The sequence below is a fragment of the Oncorhynchus nerka genome, linkage group LG19, assembly GCF_034236695.1.
Source record: "Oncorhynchus nerka isolate Pitt River linkage group LG19, Oner_Uvic_2.0, whole genome shotgun sequence".
NCBI lineage: Eukaryota > Metazoa > Chordata > Actinopteri > Salmoniformes > Salmonidae > Oncorhynchus > Oncorhynchus nerka.
This window is the reverse complement of record NC_088414.1, coordinates 31,875,617-31,894,066: the sequence shown is the minus strand read 5'-3', so window position 1 is coordinate 31,894,066 and position 18,450 is coordinate 31,875,617. Positions and strand designations below refer to the sequence as shown.

The following is an 18,450-nucleotide window of genomic DNA, read 5'->3' as shown; positions in this document are numbered from 1 at the left end:
CACCTCGTTCGTTGACCCCACGATGTGTGAATAGTCTTATATCGCTAAACCTTGCCCTCACGTTTGCTGAAGATTTGCCAAGTGACTTATGACATGACAGTGGCTTATTTTGGCGCCTTGCTCTCATCATATAAAGTGGTCTAACTAAACTGTTAAATCAGACGGTATCCAACCTTTAGCAGGCCCTACCCTTGTTGTAATGGGATGATCTAGGCAACCAACATTGTTTCTAACAACGTAGAAGTGCATTAATCAAGCATGAATGCACTGAAAACAGTATTTATTGTTAAAATGTACACATTAATACAGTGTATTCATCTACAAAATAAAAATTATTGAACTTTGTGCAAATTATTTCCACATTTAGATTATATATATAAAAAAAACATGAACAACCAAAACTGGCTGACAGGGTAGTACAAATAGTGAGAAAATACTTAACATGCAAAACAGCTTCAATAAAAAAATAAGATATTATTTAAAAAAAAATGAAACAGGAAATTGGTCCATGATTTACCGTCATCAGATTTTGTGAATATACAATGTAGCACAAAATACTTCTATATGGCATTCAATTAAAATGAGAAAGTTAGGATTTCTGGTTAGTCACAATGCTCTCACTCTACATTCCTCCACGATAGGGTGTTATACAAACATTTATGCATCCAGTAAACAAACCGCTTGCAAATTCCAAACAACTCTCCTAAAAACCACATGGATCATAGTCATAGTTGGAAATTGAGAAACCCGATCACAAATATTTAAAAAAATAATAAAAAGTGTCCATTGAGAGTTTGATGTCTAGCTCTAGCCTCCTCTTGGTGGTCTATGAGCATCCTGGCATGATTTACTACAGCAGAACAGTAACTTTCCCAGGGACTACTACACATGGAAACTGGCCTACTGGTATTAACAAATCTGGTTCAGTACATTAAATATTTATGTATATGCTCAACATTGTACATCGTCCACGACAAAACAATCAAATAATAAGAAAACAGCTATAATAATCAAAGAAAGCAGCATTTGTGATGTAAAATGTGCTTTAAAAAACATTTTGTTCAAAGCCTTCCGTTTTTCTCCATATGTATGCCATTCATCAGATTGAGAAGTGAGGAATTGCATAAAGTGAACACAAATAGCAATTCCTTATTCTCAAAGATAGAACTCTGACATCAAACAATGAATCTCACTTTCCTGTGAAATGAGTGGAAGTCCCCTCTCGCGAACAAAAGTGATGCCTTCACAGATACCGTAATCTTCATAAACTCAGTTTAAAAAACGCTACATATCTGAAAACAACATATGGCAATGCAGACAATAGCAAAAATAAACAATGGAAAATCTGCAACTTAAAAGAAACCTTGAAAATAAATACTTAATGGAATAACAATGCTGTCCAATGTTAATGAATTATACACCTCTGAAAAAACTGTTGACTCCCAACCAAATTCTTGATAAAATAAAATAAAAATCGACCTGGTCACATACACTGAGTGTACAAAACATTAGGAACATGAGACTGACCAGGTAAATCCAGGTGAAAGCTATGATCCCTTGTTGGTCACTTGTTAAATCCACTTCAATCAGTGTAGATGAAGGGGAGGAGACAGGTTAAAGAATCATTTTTAAGCCTTGATACATGGATTATGTATGTGTGCCATTCCGAGGGTGAATGGGCAAGACAAAATATTTAAGAGCCTTTGAACAGGGTATGGTAGTAGGTGCCTGGTGGAGTGTCAAGAACTGCAATGCTGCTGGGTTTCACACTCAACAGTTTGTTTTCCAAGTGCATCAAGAATGGTCCACCACCCAAAGGACACCCAGCCAACTTGATACAACTGTAGGAAGCATTGGGAGTCAAATTGGGCCAGGATCCCTGTTGAAAAGTTTCAACACCTGTGAGTCTGAGGCTGTTCTGAGGGCAAAAGGGGGTGCAACTCAATATTAGGAAAGGCTTTCTTAATGTTTTGTACACTCAGTGTATATCATCACTGATGCACGGAATTGTGCAAAACACGAGTGGGGATTTGGCCCGTAAAATTGTAAACAAAAATGCTCTCCGGGTTCCATTTCCATCTGTATAAATTGTAAAGCTATTACACCATGCTACGGTCAACTATGGCACAGTACTATACCTTTGTTCTTCCATACTGTACTGAAGGCACAATGCACATTTAAGTTCCGATGATGCAGAGCAGGAGAGGATTTTGGGAGAGGCATAGGGTCCTACAACGCCGTGGTTCAAATAAACCTACTGTCCTATTGAAATCAATGGATATGCTTAGCACCCGTCACAGGATTCAAGTGTAAAGTGCATACAGTACACACACGCTACAATCAACTGAGACAGTAGTGCTCATGACCTTCAGGGCCTCAAGACACCACATTGTATCCTCTGGGTTTAATCAAATCAAAGCCACGAACACATTTTCTATGCTAAGACACAGTGACCTCTTCATTTTTTCCAATAAAGCAAGTGAATACTGATTTGACGGAGGCGTATAACTGTAAAGCAATTATTTTCCTGCACTTATCTGACCTAGTGCAAAGAGTATTCTTTTTTTTGGCTTGAATAACAGAGCAGTTCCAGAGATTAATAATAGTTACCAACAAAAATATTGTTGTGCGTTTTTGGTTAGCAACAAAGAAAACGCATCTGCATGCGTTTGGTGAGGATGGAAACTGAAAGCTGATTAAAGCTCTGGTGACAGATGTCGTGTCCAGGGTTTGTCCATGGTAACAGGGATGCTGTTTGGTGGTCATAAGAACGACAATAGAAAGGATGACGGCTATTCAAGAGCGTTTACTTGACATTTTGTCCATGGTAGTAGGGGTACTGCATGTGATAAAAGGCTGGTTTCTGTAGAGACAGAGATGCTGCTGGTCGTAAGGCATCACAGTTAATGGCTCAGTTGTCTCCTGGCAGACATGTAAACTGGCCATTTGAGCCACCTGGTGGTCATCAGTTTCCACTCTAAGGTCTGCAGGAAACACGCGCACTTCAGCAGAACTCATCTATAGGCTTACCTGTCTATGATTCACTCTCCATTGTCACAGTTACCGTCTGGGCTACGTCTGAAACACAAGGGTTCTAGGGTCAGGCAGCACACAGACACATGGCTACTTGACATTACAGGATATCTATGGGGAATCTACATACCATCCTGATGGCCCTCAATGTGGTTAATGTTGTTGCCAAGGATGTGCTTGGGGCTTGCCAGACCATCTACAGAGCTGTTGGAGGACAAGGCAGGGATTAATTTAATGAATTAGGTGAGATCATTTTACTGAATCAGGAAATAAATAAATCAACCCGAGAAACCATAAATAACCTTTTGCCGTTGATCTGGAGGCCCACAGCTATTTGCTCAGGATCTAAGGTCAGCAACCGGGTGACAAAACTGTGTCCATCACCATGACTAATGGAGAGAAAGGAGAGGAGAGAGAGAGAGAGAACGGGTGGGGGGGTGGGGGGGGGGCATTTGGTATTTAAACCCTGCACTAAGTTTCTAATTACTTTTTTAAATGTTTTTTTAAACAATACAAAACATACAAATAACATCACACCTGCATCTCCAGAGCCCTTATCACTCTCTGCCACATGGCTCAAACTGCACCCTTTTGTTTCTCTCCGTCGCCCACGCACTTTCAACATTCAGATAATAAAGCACTTGAACTTTACATTGTGTTAACAACGGAGGATTGGTTTATTTCAGGTTACGTATACGTTTTTTTCAAGGTGACTGACGAGAAAAGTATTGTCCAACCCATTGGGTATCTCACTGCACCCTCATATGCCATGTCTGGATTAAAAGATAGATGGATTAAAAGTACATTTACACTAATACTTCTGACAGCCAACTTTCTCAATCCGCCCCTAACTTTTGGACTTTATAACAATCCCAGAAGGCATTGGATTATTGCCTCATTGTTAGTTTTACACTTAAGACATGACTCTGCAGTTGTGCTGTAAAATTTGTGAATTTTGTCTCTTGTATAATAAATTCAATATATTAGTTTATACTGGATTAAGCCTACATTTTCGCTAACTGTCATTTCGTTAGTTATGTTCCAACATTCCCTCCATCTTGTGCCAATATCAGTTATTTTTCCTTTTTAGTTCCAATAGTTTTTGTCAGTTGGATAGGCTTGTATATCTTACCTATCATATGAACATCCTGTTCTGACTCAAATAGGATTCCCTCAAGATTGCTCTGTTGTCCAAAATATCAAATAGACATTGTGATACGTTTTAAGTTGCATGCATTTTAAAATATCTACATTAGTCAATCCAAAATTGCTTTGTAATGCTGTCATGGAAATATGTGTGTTTCTATGACTTTAGATTTAAATGTGGACCAATTTATTTATTGTGGAATTCTGAAAAGCTATCCAAGGACTGTTCGATAGGCTTGTGTTTTTAGGAGGTCATATTGGTTTTTGTAGAATACGTTAAAAAAAATGTCCATGTTGTTCTTAACTATGAAGTTGTTAATGTTCTTAGCTTTTTCCTTTGAAAATAAGACACGTAAAAAGATTCTGGGGTGAACATGTGCATCTTCAAAATGTACCCATTTTTCCTCTTTCATGCATTTAACTATATGTCACAAGCAAAAGCCTTGAGAGGCGAGTTGATACAATTCCATGTCTGGAAGGTTAAAACCAACATTTAGACATAAGAAGATGTAAAATGTTACTTTTTATTCTAGCAGTTTTATTTGCCCATATACAGTCTGTTATGCCCGAGTATACTTCGGTGGGGTAATTTATATTACCGAGAATAACTATACTTTGGGAGCCATTCCATTCTGAAAAGGTTAATTCTACCGCTTAGATTTCTGTGAAGATTGTTCCATTTAATTAGGTCTGCTTTCATATTGGTGAGTGATGGGATCAAGTTCTTTATATATTTTTCACTTATTAAGCATCCTAAGTATTTGAAATGTTTTGTGGTCCACTTAAAAAAACGATTCTAAAGCTCCAAAAGAATAGGTAGATAGTAGACTTGGTGTTTTCACCTGGTGTAGATGGGAAACATCCAGTACTTCTTCTGGTCTCCAAACACCTCCACCACGTTCCTACTGAAGCCCAGAGAGAAGCCATTTTTGTCTGGGCCATTTCTGAAGACAGGAGCCCTGAAAGCCTCTGAAATAAAAACCAATGACAAACAATGATAAAAATGTTGTCAACAATCAATCAAGACAATAGTGGATGAGATGTTCTGTGTTACAGCATGGTGAGGCATGGCAGCTACCTATGGTGGTCCTGTTCTTTCCCACAAGCCAGAGATGGTAGCTGAAAAGCGACAGGATGCTGATGAAGAACATTGCCGCCACAAAAAACAGAAACAACACGTGGAATTTGGCGTGAGTGTCGGGCAGCTGATTCTTGAGAGGGAAGAGAGAGGAAAGCCGTTAGTGACGTCATACTTTTCAACAGAACCACACAGTAGTAATGTTAACCTTCTGCACAGACACACAGGATGTGCACAGACACACAGGATCAGTCAGTTGTAAATGACAATGGGTGACCTCATTCTGGAGAAGCAGAATCTGAGCCTACATGACTGTTCAGTGAATGGCCCCAGCAGGTACTACATACAGTACAGACCTTTGGTTGTCTGTGAATTCAATATGCAAAATAAGACATGCTAAACAACCAATCCTGTCCAACTCCACACTGGGCCTCAGTTGGCCAAGATGACAGTGGGCATTCATTGTCACAAGCAAGGCAGCATACAACACAGACAAGGACAGAAGCCCAGTCTTAACACTCAAGGAGGAACAGACAACAGCTTATGCTGCAAGACAAGAGTGTTTGACACATACTGAAGAGAATCCCTCAACAGCGACTTGTACATCAGAGACAAAAGGCCTGTGAATGCCATTATGGGTGGAGCTTCTCTAGCTTACCTTATTGTGACTTGCCATTAGTGGCAACAGGCTATTCAAAGAAGTGCACCCTTACAATTTAAACTAACCATGACGATCAGATGGTGACAATCTTGCATTTTACCTGAGGACAATCCCCAACAGATCTCCTTCGGCAATGCTTTAGGCAAAGTTTTAGAGACAGATTGTTAGTGGAGAAATGTGTGCAACTATTTTACAGCGATTAGATATAAAAATAAATGTGACATGCAGACTGCTCAAATTTGAGGTGGATTATGTAGAGGATTTGGGTATTGGCTAATTGGAACATGCGATCAGGGATCTTACTGCTGTCAGTGTTTACACTCAACCACTAAGCTCTGGCTAGGGAAGAAATGAAAGGCAGCTAGAGTATTACTTAGTAGTACTTACTGTCCAGAATTTTATGAAATACTGCAGGACAGTAGCAGCGATAAACACACAATACAGCATGGAGTAGGCCAGAAACAAGACAAAGAACTTGTAGTTCGAAAATCCAACACAGTTATTCACCCTGAGCAAGAAACAGAGAGAGGGGTAAATTAATTAGTCAACGTGGCTCCTGCTGCCTTCTCCACTAGTTGCCTCTATTCTCTAATCTGTATCAAATACAGTGATGACACAAAGTCTACAGAATTATCTGTTTGAGAGCTGGGTAATCCCTTTTCCAATGCTGTACTAGACAAAACAGTGACTTCATCAAGTAAAAAGGTCAGACAGATCAAATATGCTGATGCAGTAGAATGGAGAGGATTAAACTCTCCACTGATCCAATCACTATCAAGTCAGTATGAACAAAGAACTTCACACACAAAAGGAGTGTACTGTTGCTAAGCATCTAAATTACAAGAACGGACTGAGGTGTTACATACCATGGACAGTGATGATCCATCTTCAGTACACACCTGAGAGAGAGAGAGCACAAAAAAAACAAGGGAAAGAAGAAAATAGTATATTACTCTGGAGTTGAAGCATCTAAAAAGACCCCACATAAAATCCAATGGTGCATCTCATCTGAACCCCATAGAAACAGAACTAACTGAACTCACATGTCACAGGTGGAGCAGTGGTGGCAGCGGTCGGGTTTGATCACCTGACAGTGGTCACAGTACCGGACGGCTGTGGAGAACATACCAATACACCTGCTCAATCATCATCAGCTTTAAATCCAAGGTGTGTGTGTCCCAACCATGTGTCGACTGTATTGTATTCTCACCTCCGGTCCCAGTGCGTGTGTAGACAGGCAATCCTACGGCCGCTTTCTTCAGGATGTCCTGCTGAGCGTCTGGCTGCTCCTTCTCATACTGCTCCTTCTCCACTATGGCCAGACAAAACTGATGGGAGAACAGAGAGAGTTTCACCAAGTATGTTATAACATAGTTAGTATCAGTAGTCATGCATCTAGAAATTAGGGCCCAGTTGGAATGTGAAACAAGTAACTTGAGATTGAGACAGAGTAATCCCACTTCACAACCATATGCTCTCACACACTCCTATGTGAACATCTGCTGTACAGTGTAATTACAGAGCGCCTAGGGAACCACCCAGCCCAGTGCCAATTCCCCTGGCATTGTGGTGTAGCATCTCATGGGAAGCAGAATTAGTACTACTGGTGAAGACAGATACACTGTGTATTAGGGCGGTCTCCGACTAAAATCTTGACTGACCGAAAGTAGTTTGTTCTTATGACCAGTCGGAATTTTAAAACATGTATTTTTCCATATATAGACACAACATATGTTTGAATGAAATCAACTATATGTTGGCTACTGAGCTTGTCTGATGCTTTAAGCACTGTGATTAAAAATTAAGAAACAAATGACTTAAGCGGGAGCCAGAGATCAAGATAGCCTAACCAGAAGCAGAAGACGGTAATAGGCTACACCAGCGGTCAGTAACCTTTTCCATTTGGAGTGCAAGGTTATCCTACCATTTCTACTGATCTGTATGCCAGTTACGATTTACATATGCACATTTTAAGTTGTAATAAAGTCTATATATCTCAGAATCAATGTCATGTGGTTAATCAATATTCTATCTAAATGAAAATGATACAAATCTAAAAGTAACTTTATCGCCATTGGCAATATGTAAAAAGCCAACAAACAAAAACATTGCAGCCCGCAGGAAGAAAATATCCTGATAAAAATAAATATCCTATAAATCACATTGGCTACACATGGCCTGTCTGTAAGGAACTTGAAACATTGTATCAACTATTAATTTGGTCCGAGCTAGCAAACTTGCAACATTGTATAAAATATTCTGGGCCATATCCTGAGCTAGTGGGATGCGGACAGACTGACACAGCTGTAGGATATTTGTGCATGGGATAAGAAGTAATTGGGTAGGCCTATTTTACGACATTTCCACAGGAAACAGAAATTGCCATAACCAAACAAACATTGTAGATGAGAAATGATGGTAATTAACTGTAAATGTACTACTGGTGATACTGGTGTGCCATCCCAGCGGCATCCGCAATGGATTAGTCCACTCAGACAGGCGTCTCGTGTGCCATACATTTAAAAAATATATATACTTGCCACCACCCCACATCAGCCAACAGCCTATCGACCAGTAGACTAAATTGGGTCAGCCCTACTCTGTATACCTCTTTAGAGGGGCTGGCAGGCCTACTGCAGATAGTCTTCCAGTAGGACCAGATAAACATGATGAAGAACAGGTGAAAGACAACCAGGTATGATACTGTTGGAGAGAGGGAGCAAGAACAAAAAACAACCAGGTATGATACAATAGAGTTTGTGTGATCAAAGACAGTTGTGAAAGCACCAAATGTTTCTGAATGTTACTTACTTTTTTCTGCATTATTTGGGATTGTAACTGAAACAGACAAAGCACACACAAAGAGAGAAAATAGGAGTTTAGAGAGGGCATCTGATTGATGCGTCTGCAGTTACAGTACTACAGTAGTATGCTCACATCTACAGACCCCCTCCTCTCACCCCCCCAGCGGTAGCCTGGCACTACCAGTGGGGGACCCACCCATCACAGAATGCTTTGTTTGCCCTGCTGAAGGGATGCCCCTGATTACAGCCACTCACTGACTGACTGACAGACAGACATGCATGTCATTGTACCATCAGCAGCAGAAACAGGCTAAAACAGGTTTAGTCACAGTGAGGTTCACATGACGAGTCAGCTATATGGGAATAAGAGTATTTGAGGGCAGAGTAGCCTCATATCAAATGGCTCTTAAGATTATTGGCACAATCTAATACAGAATCACAGCCCAGATGAGACCTAGGCTAAAGAATGTCAAAATAAGAAATAATTTAGGTCAAAGGGGCTCCCGAGTGGTGCAAGACACTGCTTCTCAGTGCAAGAGGCGTCACTACAGTCCCTGGTTTGAATGCAGGCTGTATCACACACATTCTAACTATGAGCATGATTGGCTATCCGCAACAAAGTAGTCTTTCACTGTTTCACCTGTTTTCGTCCCACCACATTTCTGTACCGTTTCCCGAATCCTACACATCCTCCAGCTGGGCAGTCAAGCAACTTAGTTTCAATGAGGAAACAAACCCCGTCAATCATCCAAAAACGATACTTGTAATACTTACAGATACAGAGTTCCACGACGTATGCATAATAAGACCAGCCAACGACCAGGTTGATGAAAATAACAGGTATCCAAGCTAAACTCCGTTGACAGCACTTTAGTACATGATGCGGCGCCATCTTTAATCCTGCGGAAAATAGTGGTGTGACGTCAAAGCTCCAGTTTTTTGACTTGAACCGAAGATGATCTATTATATTGACAAGATAGTCGAGTAGCTGCTCTAACAAATGACTGAACAATGGAAATACATGTCCTCAAAGATGGAAGGCAAACGGGAGGAGTCAATATCAGGTGGGACCATTCTAGCCAATCAGAAAGGGAAGATACGCGAGTGAACAACACGCACAGCTCCAATATAAATGTAGTCATTTTTTCCCAAATTCCCGAAACGCCACGTGCGGCCACTTATATAGTGCATTCGTAACAACCGCACAATTACGAAACGTGTATTCGATCAAATAAACCTCACGTGGAAAATTAGCAGTTACATTTTATGCTCGACCAAATTCTCATTGACCTCCATACAAGAATACCTCACTTCGTGGACAGATTTTGGGCAGAGTAATGCCGCATTCAAAACCACTGGGAGCTTGAAACTCGGAAATCTCTGAATTCAGTCTGTTCAAAATAACTGGGAACTTGGAGAAAAAATACGAGGTCCGACTGGAAAAACCCGATTCGAATAGTCATCCAAATCGGAATTTCCACTCGGGAACTCGGATCTCTTTTTTACTGCTTTTTAGACTTTCCAACCTGAAGATCACTGACGTCATGATTTGACCTCGTATTATTTCGAGTTCCCAGTTGATTTGAACGCGGCATCAACCCTTTCGCTTCACCACTTCCTTTCTCACTGAACCAATGAACGCCTCTTCTCCATCAGATTAATTCACCACACATCTGTACAGCTGTGAACTGGTAGGCCATGGAGACTGGACGTGAATTGACAATCTTATTAAATTACCGAATTGTGTGGGGATGGTTGTGTTCATTGTTTGAATAGGCTTCTTAAGTTTGTAATTTCCACTTTAAAACGTCAAACTTGATTTCCATAAGGAAACATTTCTCAACCCCTACAAAAAATGTCCATTAATTATAAACCACTTAATAATTCACATTTCCTGTTGTTGCAAAATAATTTCCCTGCTGTAGCAAACTGGCTCTAATGAAGATCTTATCTCTGTACGCCTAATTCAGGGGTCTTCCACCTTTTCATGCCCCGGGAGCCCCTCCCTGGCATTCGGTGACCCAGAGACCCCATCATACTTTATCAATTCATTTTTTAATGTCTTATCTTATCATCAGGTGAATGATAATAGCAAGAAAAAGTTTGAAACATTTTAAAATTAATAGATTTGGAAGATAGTTTTTCATTATTTTGACCTCCCACATTCTAATTGGAAGAGGAGGTGTAAACTCTAACATAGCCTATTATCTAGAAAGGTAACTCCAAACCCATGTTCGCTAAGAGCAGTTGTTTAGGCCAATGTAGGCCAATGTCCAAGTCAAGAAAGCTTACCAGCAGCCAGTGGCACTTCCCGTGCTGGTAGCCTATTCTCGGATGCTTTTTCAAGGCCTATGTCAGATATTCCAGTGAGTGTAATTGGCTCCAATGAGTGGTTTGCTCAATATTAGTTGATAAATAAAGTTGACATCATTAGAATATATTCTCCTCTTTTCTACTGTAGGTATGTCGCTAGCGATATAAAAATATTAAAAAATAACACTGAAAATAAAACATTATTTCTATTATTATATAGGACCCACTACAGTACCTTCGTGGACCCCCAGTTGAAAACCCCTGGCCACATGAGAATGGATGTTTTATATGCTTCACCTCATGTGTCAAAGTTTATGACCTGGTTGCCAAACTTGCCATATTTTTTGGAGATAAGAGATAGGCTGTGCCGGGTACCTACTGTTTATTTGAATTTTAATATGCAAATGTTGTTTACTTCTGAGGTCAATTTGTGTACGATTATAATTTGTCACATGTTAGCCCCAGCTTCACATGGCCAAACCCTACAGCCTTACTCAAGCTGAGATGAGCTATTATATATATTATTTTATTGGCCAAAGTACAGTGCTCCTACCTAGAAACAGAGGGCAGCAGTGCTATTGAAAAAGACACCCGCAGACTAGTTCGTAGCCTACATGATCCAACTTAAGCTTATTTAAGTCTGCCTGTAACCATGAGAATATAGCAGATAAACAAAGTCAACTGAACAGAATTGATCAACAGGCTAACGGTCCAAAATGAGTGCAGATACAAATACACAATTCAAATCACATTTTATTTGTCACATGCGCCGAATACAACAGGTGTAGTGAAATGAGGTGTGCCTTACAAGGAAATGCTTACTTACAAAGCCCTTAACCAACAATGCAGTTTTAAGGAAATACCCCCCGAAAAATGAAGAGATAATAATAACAAATAATTAAAGAGCAGCAGTAAATAACAATAGCAGGGCTGTATACAGGGGGTACCGGTACAGAGTCAATGGGCACCAGTGTCGAGGTAATTGAGGTAATATGTACATGTAGGTACAGTTATTAAAGTGACTATGCATAGATAATAACAGAGTAGCAGCAGCATAGAAGGTGGTGGTGGGGGGGGGGGGGGGCAATGCAAATAGTCTGGGTAGCCATTGGATTAGCTGTTCAGGAGTCTTATGGTTTGGGGGTAGAAGCTGTTTAGAAGCCTCTTGGACCTAGACTTGGCACTCCAGTACCGCTTGCCGTGCAGTAGCAGAGAGAACAGTCTATGACTAGGGTGGCTGGAGTCTTGGTATAGAGGTCCTGGATGGCAGGAAGCTTGGCCCCGGTGATGTACTGGGTCCGTACTCACCACGCTCTGTAGTGCCTTGCGGTCGGGGGCCGAGCAGTTGCCATACCAGGCAGTGATGCAACCCGTCAGGATGCTCTCGGTGGTGCAGCTGTAAAGCCTTTTGAGGATCTGAGGACCAATGCCAAATCTTTTCAGTCTCCTGAGGGTGATAGGTTTTGTCGTGCCCTCTTCACAACTGTCTTGATGTGCTTGGACCATGTTAGTTTGTTGGTGATGGGACACCAAGGAACTTGAAGCTCTCAACCTGCTCCACTACAGCCCCGTCTATGAGAATGGGGGCGTGCTCGGTCCTTCTTTTCCTGTAGTCCACAATCAACTTCTTTGTCTTGATCACATTGAGGGAGAGGTTGTTGTCCTTGCACCACATGATCAGGTCTCTGACCTCCTCCCTATATGCTGTCTTATCATTGTCAGTGATCAGGCCTACCACTGTTGTGTCATCAGCAAACGTAATGATGGTGTCGTGCCTGGCCGTGCTGTCATGAGTGAACAGGGAGTACAGGAGGGGACTGAGCACACACCCCTGAGGGGCCCCCTTGTTGAAGTAAAGTGTGTCGGAAGTGTTGTTACCTACCCTTACCACCAGGGGGCAGCCTGTCAGGAAGTCCAGGATCCAGTTGCAGAGGGAGGTGTTTAATCCCAGGGTCCTTAGCTTAGTGATGAGCTTTGAGGGCACTATGTTGTTGAACACTGAGCTGTAGTCAATGAATAGCATTCTCACATAGATGTTCCTTTTGTCCAGGTGGGAAAGGGCAGTGTGGAGTGCAATAGAGATTGCATCATCTGTGGTTCTGTGGATCTGGTATGCAAATTGGAGTGGGTCTAGGGTTTCTGGGATAATGGTGTTGATGTGAGTCATGACCAGCCTTTCGAAGCATTTCATGGCTACAGACGTGAGTGCTACGGGTCTGTAGTCATTTAGGTAGGTTACCTTAGTGTTCTTGGGTACAGGGACTATGGTGGTGTGCTTGAAACATGTTGGTATTAAAGACTCAGACAGGGAGAGGTTGAAAATGTCAGTGAAGACACTTGCCAGTTGGTCAGCACATGCTCGGAGTACACATCCTGGTAATCCGTCTGGCCCAGGTGCCTTGTGAATGTTGACCTGTTTAAAGGCTGCGGAGAGTGTGATCACACAGTCGTCCGGAACAGCTGGTGCTCTCATGCATATTTCAGTGTTACTTGCCTCGAAGCGAGCATAGAAGTTATTTAGCTCGTCTGGTAGGCTTGTGTCACTGGGTAGCTCTCGGCTGTGCTTCCCTTTGTAGTCTGTAATAGCTGCAAGCCCTGCCACATCTGACGAGCGTCAGAGCCAGTGTAGTACGACTCAATCTTAGTCCTGTATTGACGCGTTGCCTGTTTGATAGTTCGTCGAAGGGCTTAGCAGGATTTCTTATAAGCTTCCGGGTTAGAGTCCCGCTCCTTGAAAGCGGCAGCTTTAGCTCAGTGCGAATGTTGCCTGTAATCCATGGCTTCTGGTTGAGGTATGTACACTACTGTTCAAAAGTATGGGGTCACCTAGAAATGTCCTTGTTTTTGAAAGGAAAGCACATTTTTTGTCCATTAAAATAACATCAAATTGATCAGAAATACAGTGTAGACATTGTTAATGTTGTAAATTGCTATTGTAGCTTGAAACGGCAGATTTTTTAAAATGGAATATCTACATAGGCGTACAGAGGCCCATTATCAGCAACCATCACTCCTGTGTTCCAATGGCATGTTGTGTTAGCTAATCCAAGTTTATAATTTTAAAAGGCTAATTGATCATTAGAAAACACTTTTGCAATTATGTTAGCACAGCTGAAAACTGCTGTGCTTATTAAAGAAGAAATAACACTGTCCTTCTTTAGACTAGTTGAGTATCTGGAGCGTCAGCATTTGTGTGTTCGATTACAGGCTCAAAATGGCCCGAACCATGAACTTTCTTCTGAAACTTGTCAGTCTATTTTTGTTCTGAGAAATTAAGGCTATTACATGTGAGAAATTGCCAAGAAACTAAAGATCTCATACAACGCTGTGTACCACTCCCTTCAAAGTACTGCGCAAACTGGCTCTAACCAGAATAGAAAGAGGAGTGAGAGGCCCTGGTGCACAACTGAGCAAGAGGACAAGTACATTAGAGTATCTAGTTTGAGAAACAAACACCTCACAAGTCCTCAACTGGCAGCTTCATTAAATAGTACCTGCAAAACACCAGTCTCAACATCAACAGTGAAGAGGTGACTCTGGGAAGCTGTCCTTCTAGGCAGAGTTGCAAAGAAAAAGCCATATCTCAGACTGACCAATAAAATAAAAGATTAAGATGGGCAAAGAACACAGACACTGGCCAGAGGAACTCTGCCTAGAAGGCCAGCATCCCGGAGTCGCCTCCTCACTGTTGATGTTGAGACTGGTGTTTTGCGGGTACTATTTAATGAGTTGGCTGAACGCCATGACCGGGCATTGGACAGTTAGCTGAAGCAATTCCGCAGTTTGTCTGGGAGGCAGCCTACCACGGTGGTAATCCCACAGCCGCTCAGAAACCCAGCTGTTAGCAGAGCCGTCTCATCGACCACTCCACCTTCTCGGGAGCACCGTTTACCCCCCCGGAACGCTTCAATGGAGAGTAGAGCATCTGTCGGGTGTTTCTTCTAGCTCAGTGTGCCCTCATTTTCGAGCTTCAGCCCTCCTCTTTCCCCTCAGGCTATCTTGGAGTGATCCATCTCATCACGTGGATGTCCGGGAGGGCTCTCACGTGAGCTACTGCTGTATGGGAAGCAGCCGGCCATATGCGTTAGTCTGGAGGGATTTGTGGGAGAGGTGGTTTTTTACACCCCGTTCTCCGGAAGAGAAACTGCTCGGAAGCTAATTCAGCTTCGGCAGGACTCCTGCGGTGTGGCCGACTATGTGGTGGATTTCCGCACGTTGGCAGCGGAGAGTGCTTGGAACCAGGAAGCACTGTTAGATATGTTCCTGCAAGGCATCTCGGGGGAGGTCAAGGACGAGCTTGTTGTTCGCTTTGACCATCAGAATCGATGGGTGACTTCGCTCACACGTCCAGGGATTCCACCTTGCATCCGAGTCATCCCGGAAGTCCCCGACGATCCCATTTCCAAGACAACCCAAGGCTTCCAGACCTTGCCCGAGAGTCGCCGAAGACGGCTGTGTCAACGCTTCCCGAGCCTATGCAACTAGGTAGAGCTGGGCTATTTCCAGCGGAACGGCAATACAGGATTGACACAAAGAGTCAAAGGACTCTTGGTAATTCTGTGTCCTCTTGTCCTTTAAAGAGATCAGGCTCACTAGTAGGAGTGAGTACTCCTTCTTCTCTTGCTCGCACCCCTGTCCATGCCATTCTGCTGTGGGGAAACCAGTCTAAATCTTTTCGGGTCCTCATTGACTCTGGGACGGATGAGAGTTTTTTGGATGCTACTCTGGCTTCCTAGCTGAACATCCCCACTCAGCCTCTCTCCACTCCCATGGACGTTAGAGCACTGGATGGGCGGTCTATAGGTTGGGTCACTCATATTACCACTCCCATCAACCTACGGGTGTCAGGGAATCACGACTATTCAATTCCTGCTCATCAAGTCTCCTCAGATTCCAGTGGTATTGGGATTCTCCTGGCTCCAGCGACCCAATCTCCTCATCAACTGGTCTACTGGTGCCATCATGGGCTGGAGTCCATTCTGCCACGCCCAGTGTCTGAAGTCAGCGCAACCTGCCTCACTCTGCCATTCCCGCGGAGTACCAGGACCTTCGGGAGATGATCAACAAGGCTCGGGCTACTTCACTTCCGTCAAGGCTATGGACACCTACATTGGGGACTCCCTAGCTGCAGGATTTATATGTCATTCGTCCTCTCTTGCCGGCGCAGGGTTCTTCTTTTATAGAAGAAGGACAATTGACTACTGGGGACAATGAAATAAGGTTAAAGAACTGCTACCCGCTACCCGCTACCACTCATCTCCTCTGCCTTCGATCCACTACAGGGGGCCACCATGTTTTCCAAGCTGGATCTATGGAACGCTAACCCCTGGGTGCAGATACGGGAGAGGGATGAGTGCACAACTCACGGCCAGTGGCCACCACGAGTATTTGGTCATGCCATTTGTCCTCACCAACGCCCCTGCTGTGTTCCAGGCTCTGGTCAATTATGTTCTCCGCGACATGTTGAACCGGTTCATCTTCATCTACATTGATGACATCCTCGTCTTCTCCCACTCCCCCCAAGAAGATGTGCTCCATGTTCGACAGGTTCTTCAACGCCTCCTGGAGAACCAGCTGTTTGTTAAGGCAGAGAAGTGCGAGTTCCATCACTCCACCATCCTCTTTCTGGGGGTACATCTTCTCAGCTGGTAGTTTCCAGATGGATCCTGGGAAGGTGAGGCCTGTGGTGGATTGACCCCAGCCTTTGTCCAGGGTGCAGCTGGAACGTTTCCTGGGGTTTGCCAACTTCTATCCTCGCTTCATCCGGGGATACAGCACCATGGCAGCACCAAATACACCCTGTGTATTTATACCTGTGTTCTCTGTTTGTCTGTTGCCAGTTCGTCTTGTTTGTCAAGTCAACCAGCATTTTTGTATCAGCTCCTGCTTTCCCCCAGTCTCTCTTTTCTCGTCCTCCTGGTTTTTGACCCTTGCCTGTCCTGACCCTGAGCCCACCCGCCTGACCACTCTGCTTGCCCCTGCCTGCCGTCCTGTACCTTTGCACCACGTATCTTGATTATCGATCTCTGTCTGACCTTACCCTGAGCCTGCCTGCCGTCTTTTACCTTTGCTCCTGTTGCTGTAATAAACATTGTTACTTTGAGACTGTCTGCATCTGGGTCTTATCTTATCCTGATACTAAAGTGTTCTGGTGAAAGTAGTACTTGAAGTCTGAATGAATGAAGCGGAAAAGAGAAGAGAGAAAGGTGTGAAAGATGGAGACAAGGTTAGAGAGGTGGATGTGAAAAATGGAGACCAGGATAGAGAGGTGGATGTGAAAGATGGAGACCAGGTTAGAGAGGTGGATGTTAAAGATGGAGACCAGGTTAGAGAGGTGGATGTGAAAGATGGAGACCAGGATAGAGAGGTGGATGTGAAAGATGGAGACCAGGATAGAGAGGTGGATGTGAAAGATGGAGCCCGGGGTAGAGAAGTGGATGTGAAAGATGGAGACCAGGATAGAGAGGTGGATGTGAAAGATGGAGACCGGGGTAGAGAAGTGGATGTGAAAGATGTAGACAAGGTTAGAGAGGTGGATGTGAAAGATGGAGACCAGGATAGAGAGGTGGATGTGAAAGATGGAGACCAGGTTAGAGAGGTGGATGTGAAAGATGGAGACCAGGATAGAGAGGTGGATGTGAAAGATGGATACTAGGTTGTGAAAGATGGAGACCAGGTTAGGATGGAAGATGGAGACCAGGATATGGAGAAAGATGGAGACCAGGTTAAAGATGGAGAGGTGGATGTGAAAGATGGAGACCAGGATAGAGAGGTGGATGTGAAAGATGGAGACCGGGTTAGAGAGGTGGATGTGAAAGATGGAGACCAGGTTAGAGAGGTGGATGTGGAAGATGGAGACCAGGATAGAGAGGTGGATGTGAAAGATGGAGACCGGGGTAGAGAAGTGGATGTGAAAGATGGAGACCGGGGTAGAGAGGTGGATGTGGAAGATGGAGACAGGGAAGAGTGATGGAGTAAAATCTTTGCACTCGTCTTTTGTTACTAGCTATAACTATACTGATAACTTCTTTAATGAGGAAAAGTGTACTTACTATGACTGATATGTGGTTGTCTCAATTAGCTATCTTAATAAGATGAATGCACTAACTGTAAGTCGCTGTGGATAAGAGTGTCTGCTGAATTACTAAAATGGGAAGGAGTGGAGGAGAGAGGCATGTAAAAACAGAAATTGAGGAATGATGCAAAAATTAGGCGAGATAATGAAGATGGAAGAGGGTGGAATCACACTCAAGAAACTGTGTTGGATAGGATGGCAACAAGCTCTCTGAGTGGAGTGCATAATGAATTCCATTAGAAGATGTATGTGCGCGTGTGTATGTTCATTTGTGTGAGAGAGTGAGAGAAAATGAGTTCTCTGCTTCCAGGCGATATAGAAGGAACGATCCTCTCAGAGA

General features: G+C 43.1%; 1 protein-coding gene across 2 annotated transcripts; it reads right to left on the bottom strand.

Annotated features, from left to right (window-relative positions):
- Positions 1-263: 263 nt before the first annotated feature.
- LOC115101402 (palmitoyltransferase ZDHHC20-B-like) lies at positions 264-9,741 on the bottom strand. 2 transcript variants are annotated; one of them, XM_029620863.2, is made up of 12 exons: positions 9,497-9,741; positions 8,730-8,756; positions 8,527-8,621; positions 7,129-7,246; positions 6,962-7,031; positions 6,785-6,817; positions 6,306-6,426; positions 5,258-5,390; positions 5,022-5,148; positions 3,336-3,422; positions 3,164-3,237; positions 264-3,078 (listed from the first exon to the last, which is right to left on the bottom strand). In XM_029620863.2, exons 1-12 carry the CDS (start codon positions 9,612-9,614, stop codon positions 3,035-3,037), a joined length of 1,047 nt encoding a protein of 348 aa, XP_029476723.1. In that variant the 5' UTR covers positions 9,615-9,741; the 3' UTR covers positions 264-3,034. The 2 variants fall into 2 exon arrangements, with proteins under 2 accessions (XP_029476723.1, XP_029476724.1); XM_029620864.2 differs by lacking the exon at positions 6,306-6,426 and having other exon boundaries at positions 5,258-5,391; positions 9,497-9,723.
- Between the last annotated feature and the right edge of the window lie 8,709 nt (positions 9,742-18,450).

Bases quoted from the DNA above. Each gene is read 5' to 3' on its own strand.
- LOC115101402 (XM_029620863.2), bottom strand. From the start codon at position 9,614: ATGGCGCCGCATCATGTACTAAAGTGCTGTCAACGGAGTTTAGCTTGG. The intron at 7,032-7,128 runs GTGAGAATACAA...TGTTCTCCACAG, and splicing joins CACACGCACTGGGACCGGAG to CCGTCCGGTACTGTGACCAC. The intron at 3,079-3,163 runs GTATGTAGATTC...CTTGTGTTTCAG, and splicing joins CATTGAGGGCCATCAGGATG to ACGTAGCCCAGACGGTAACT.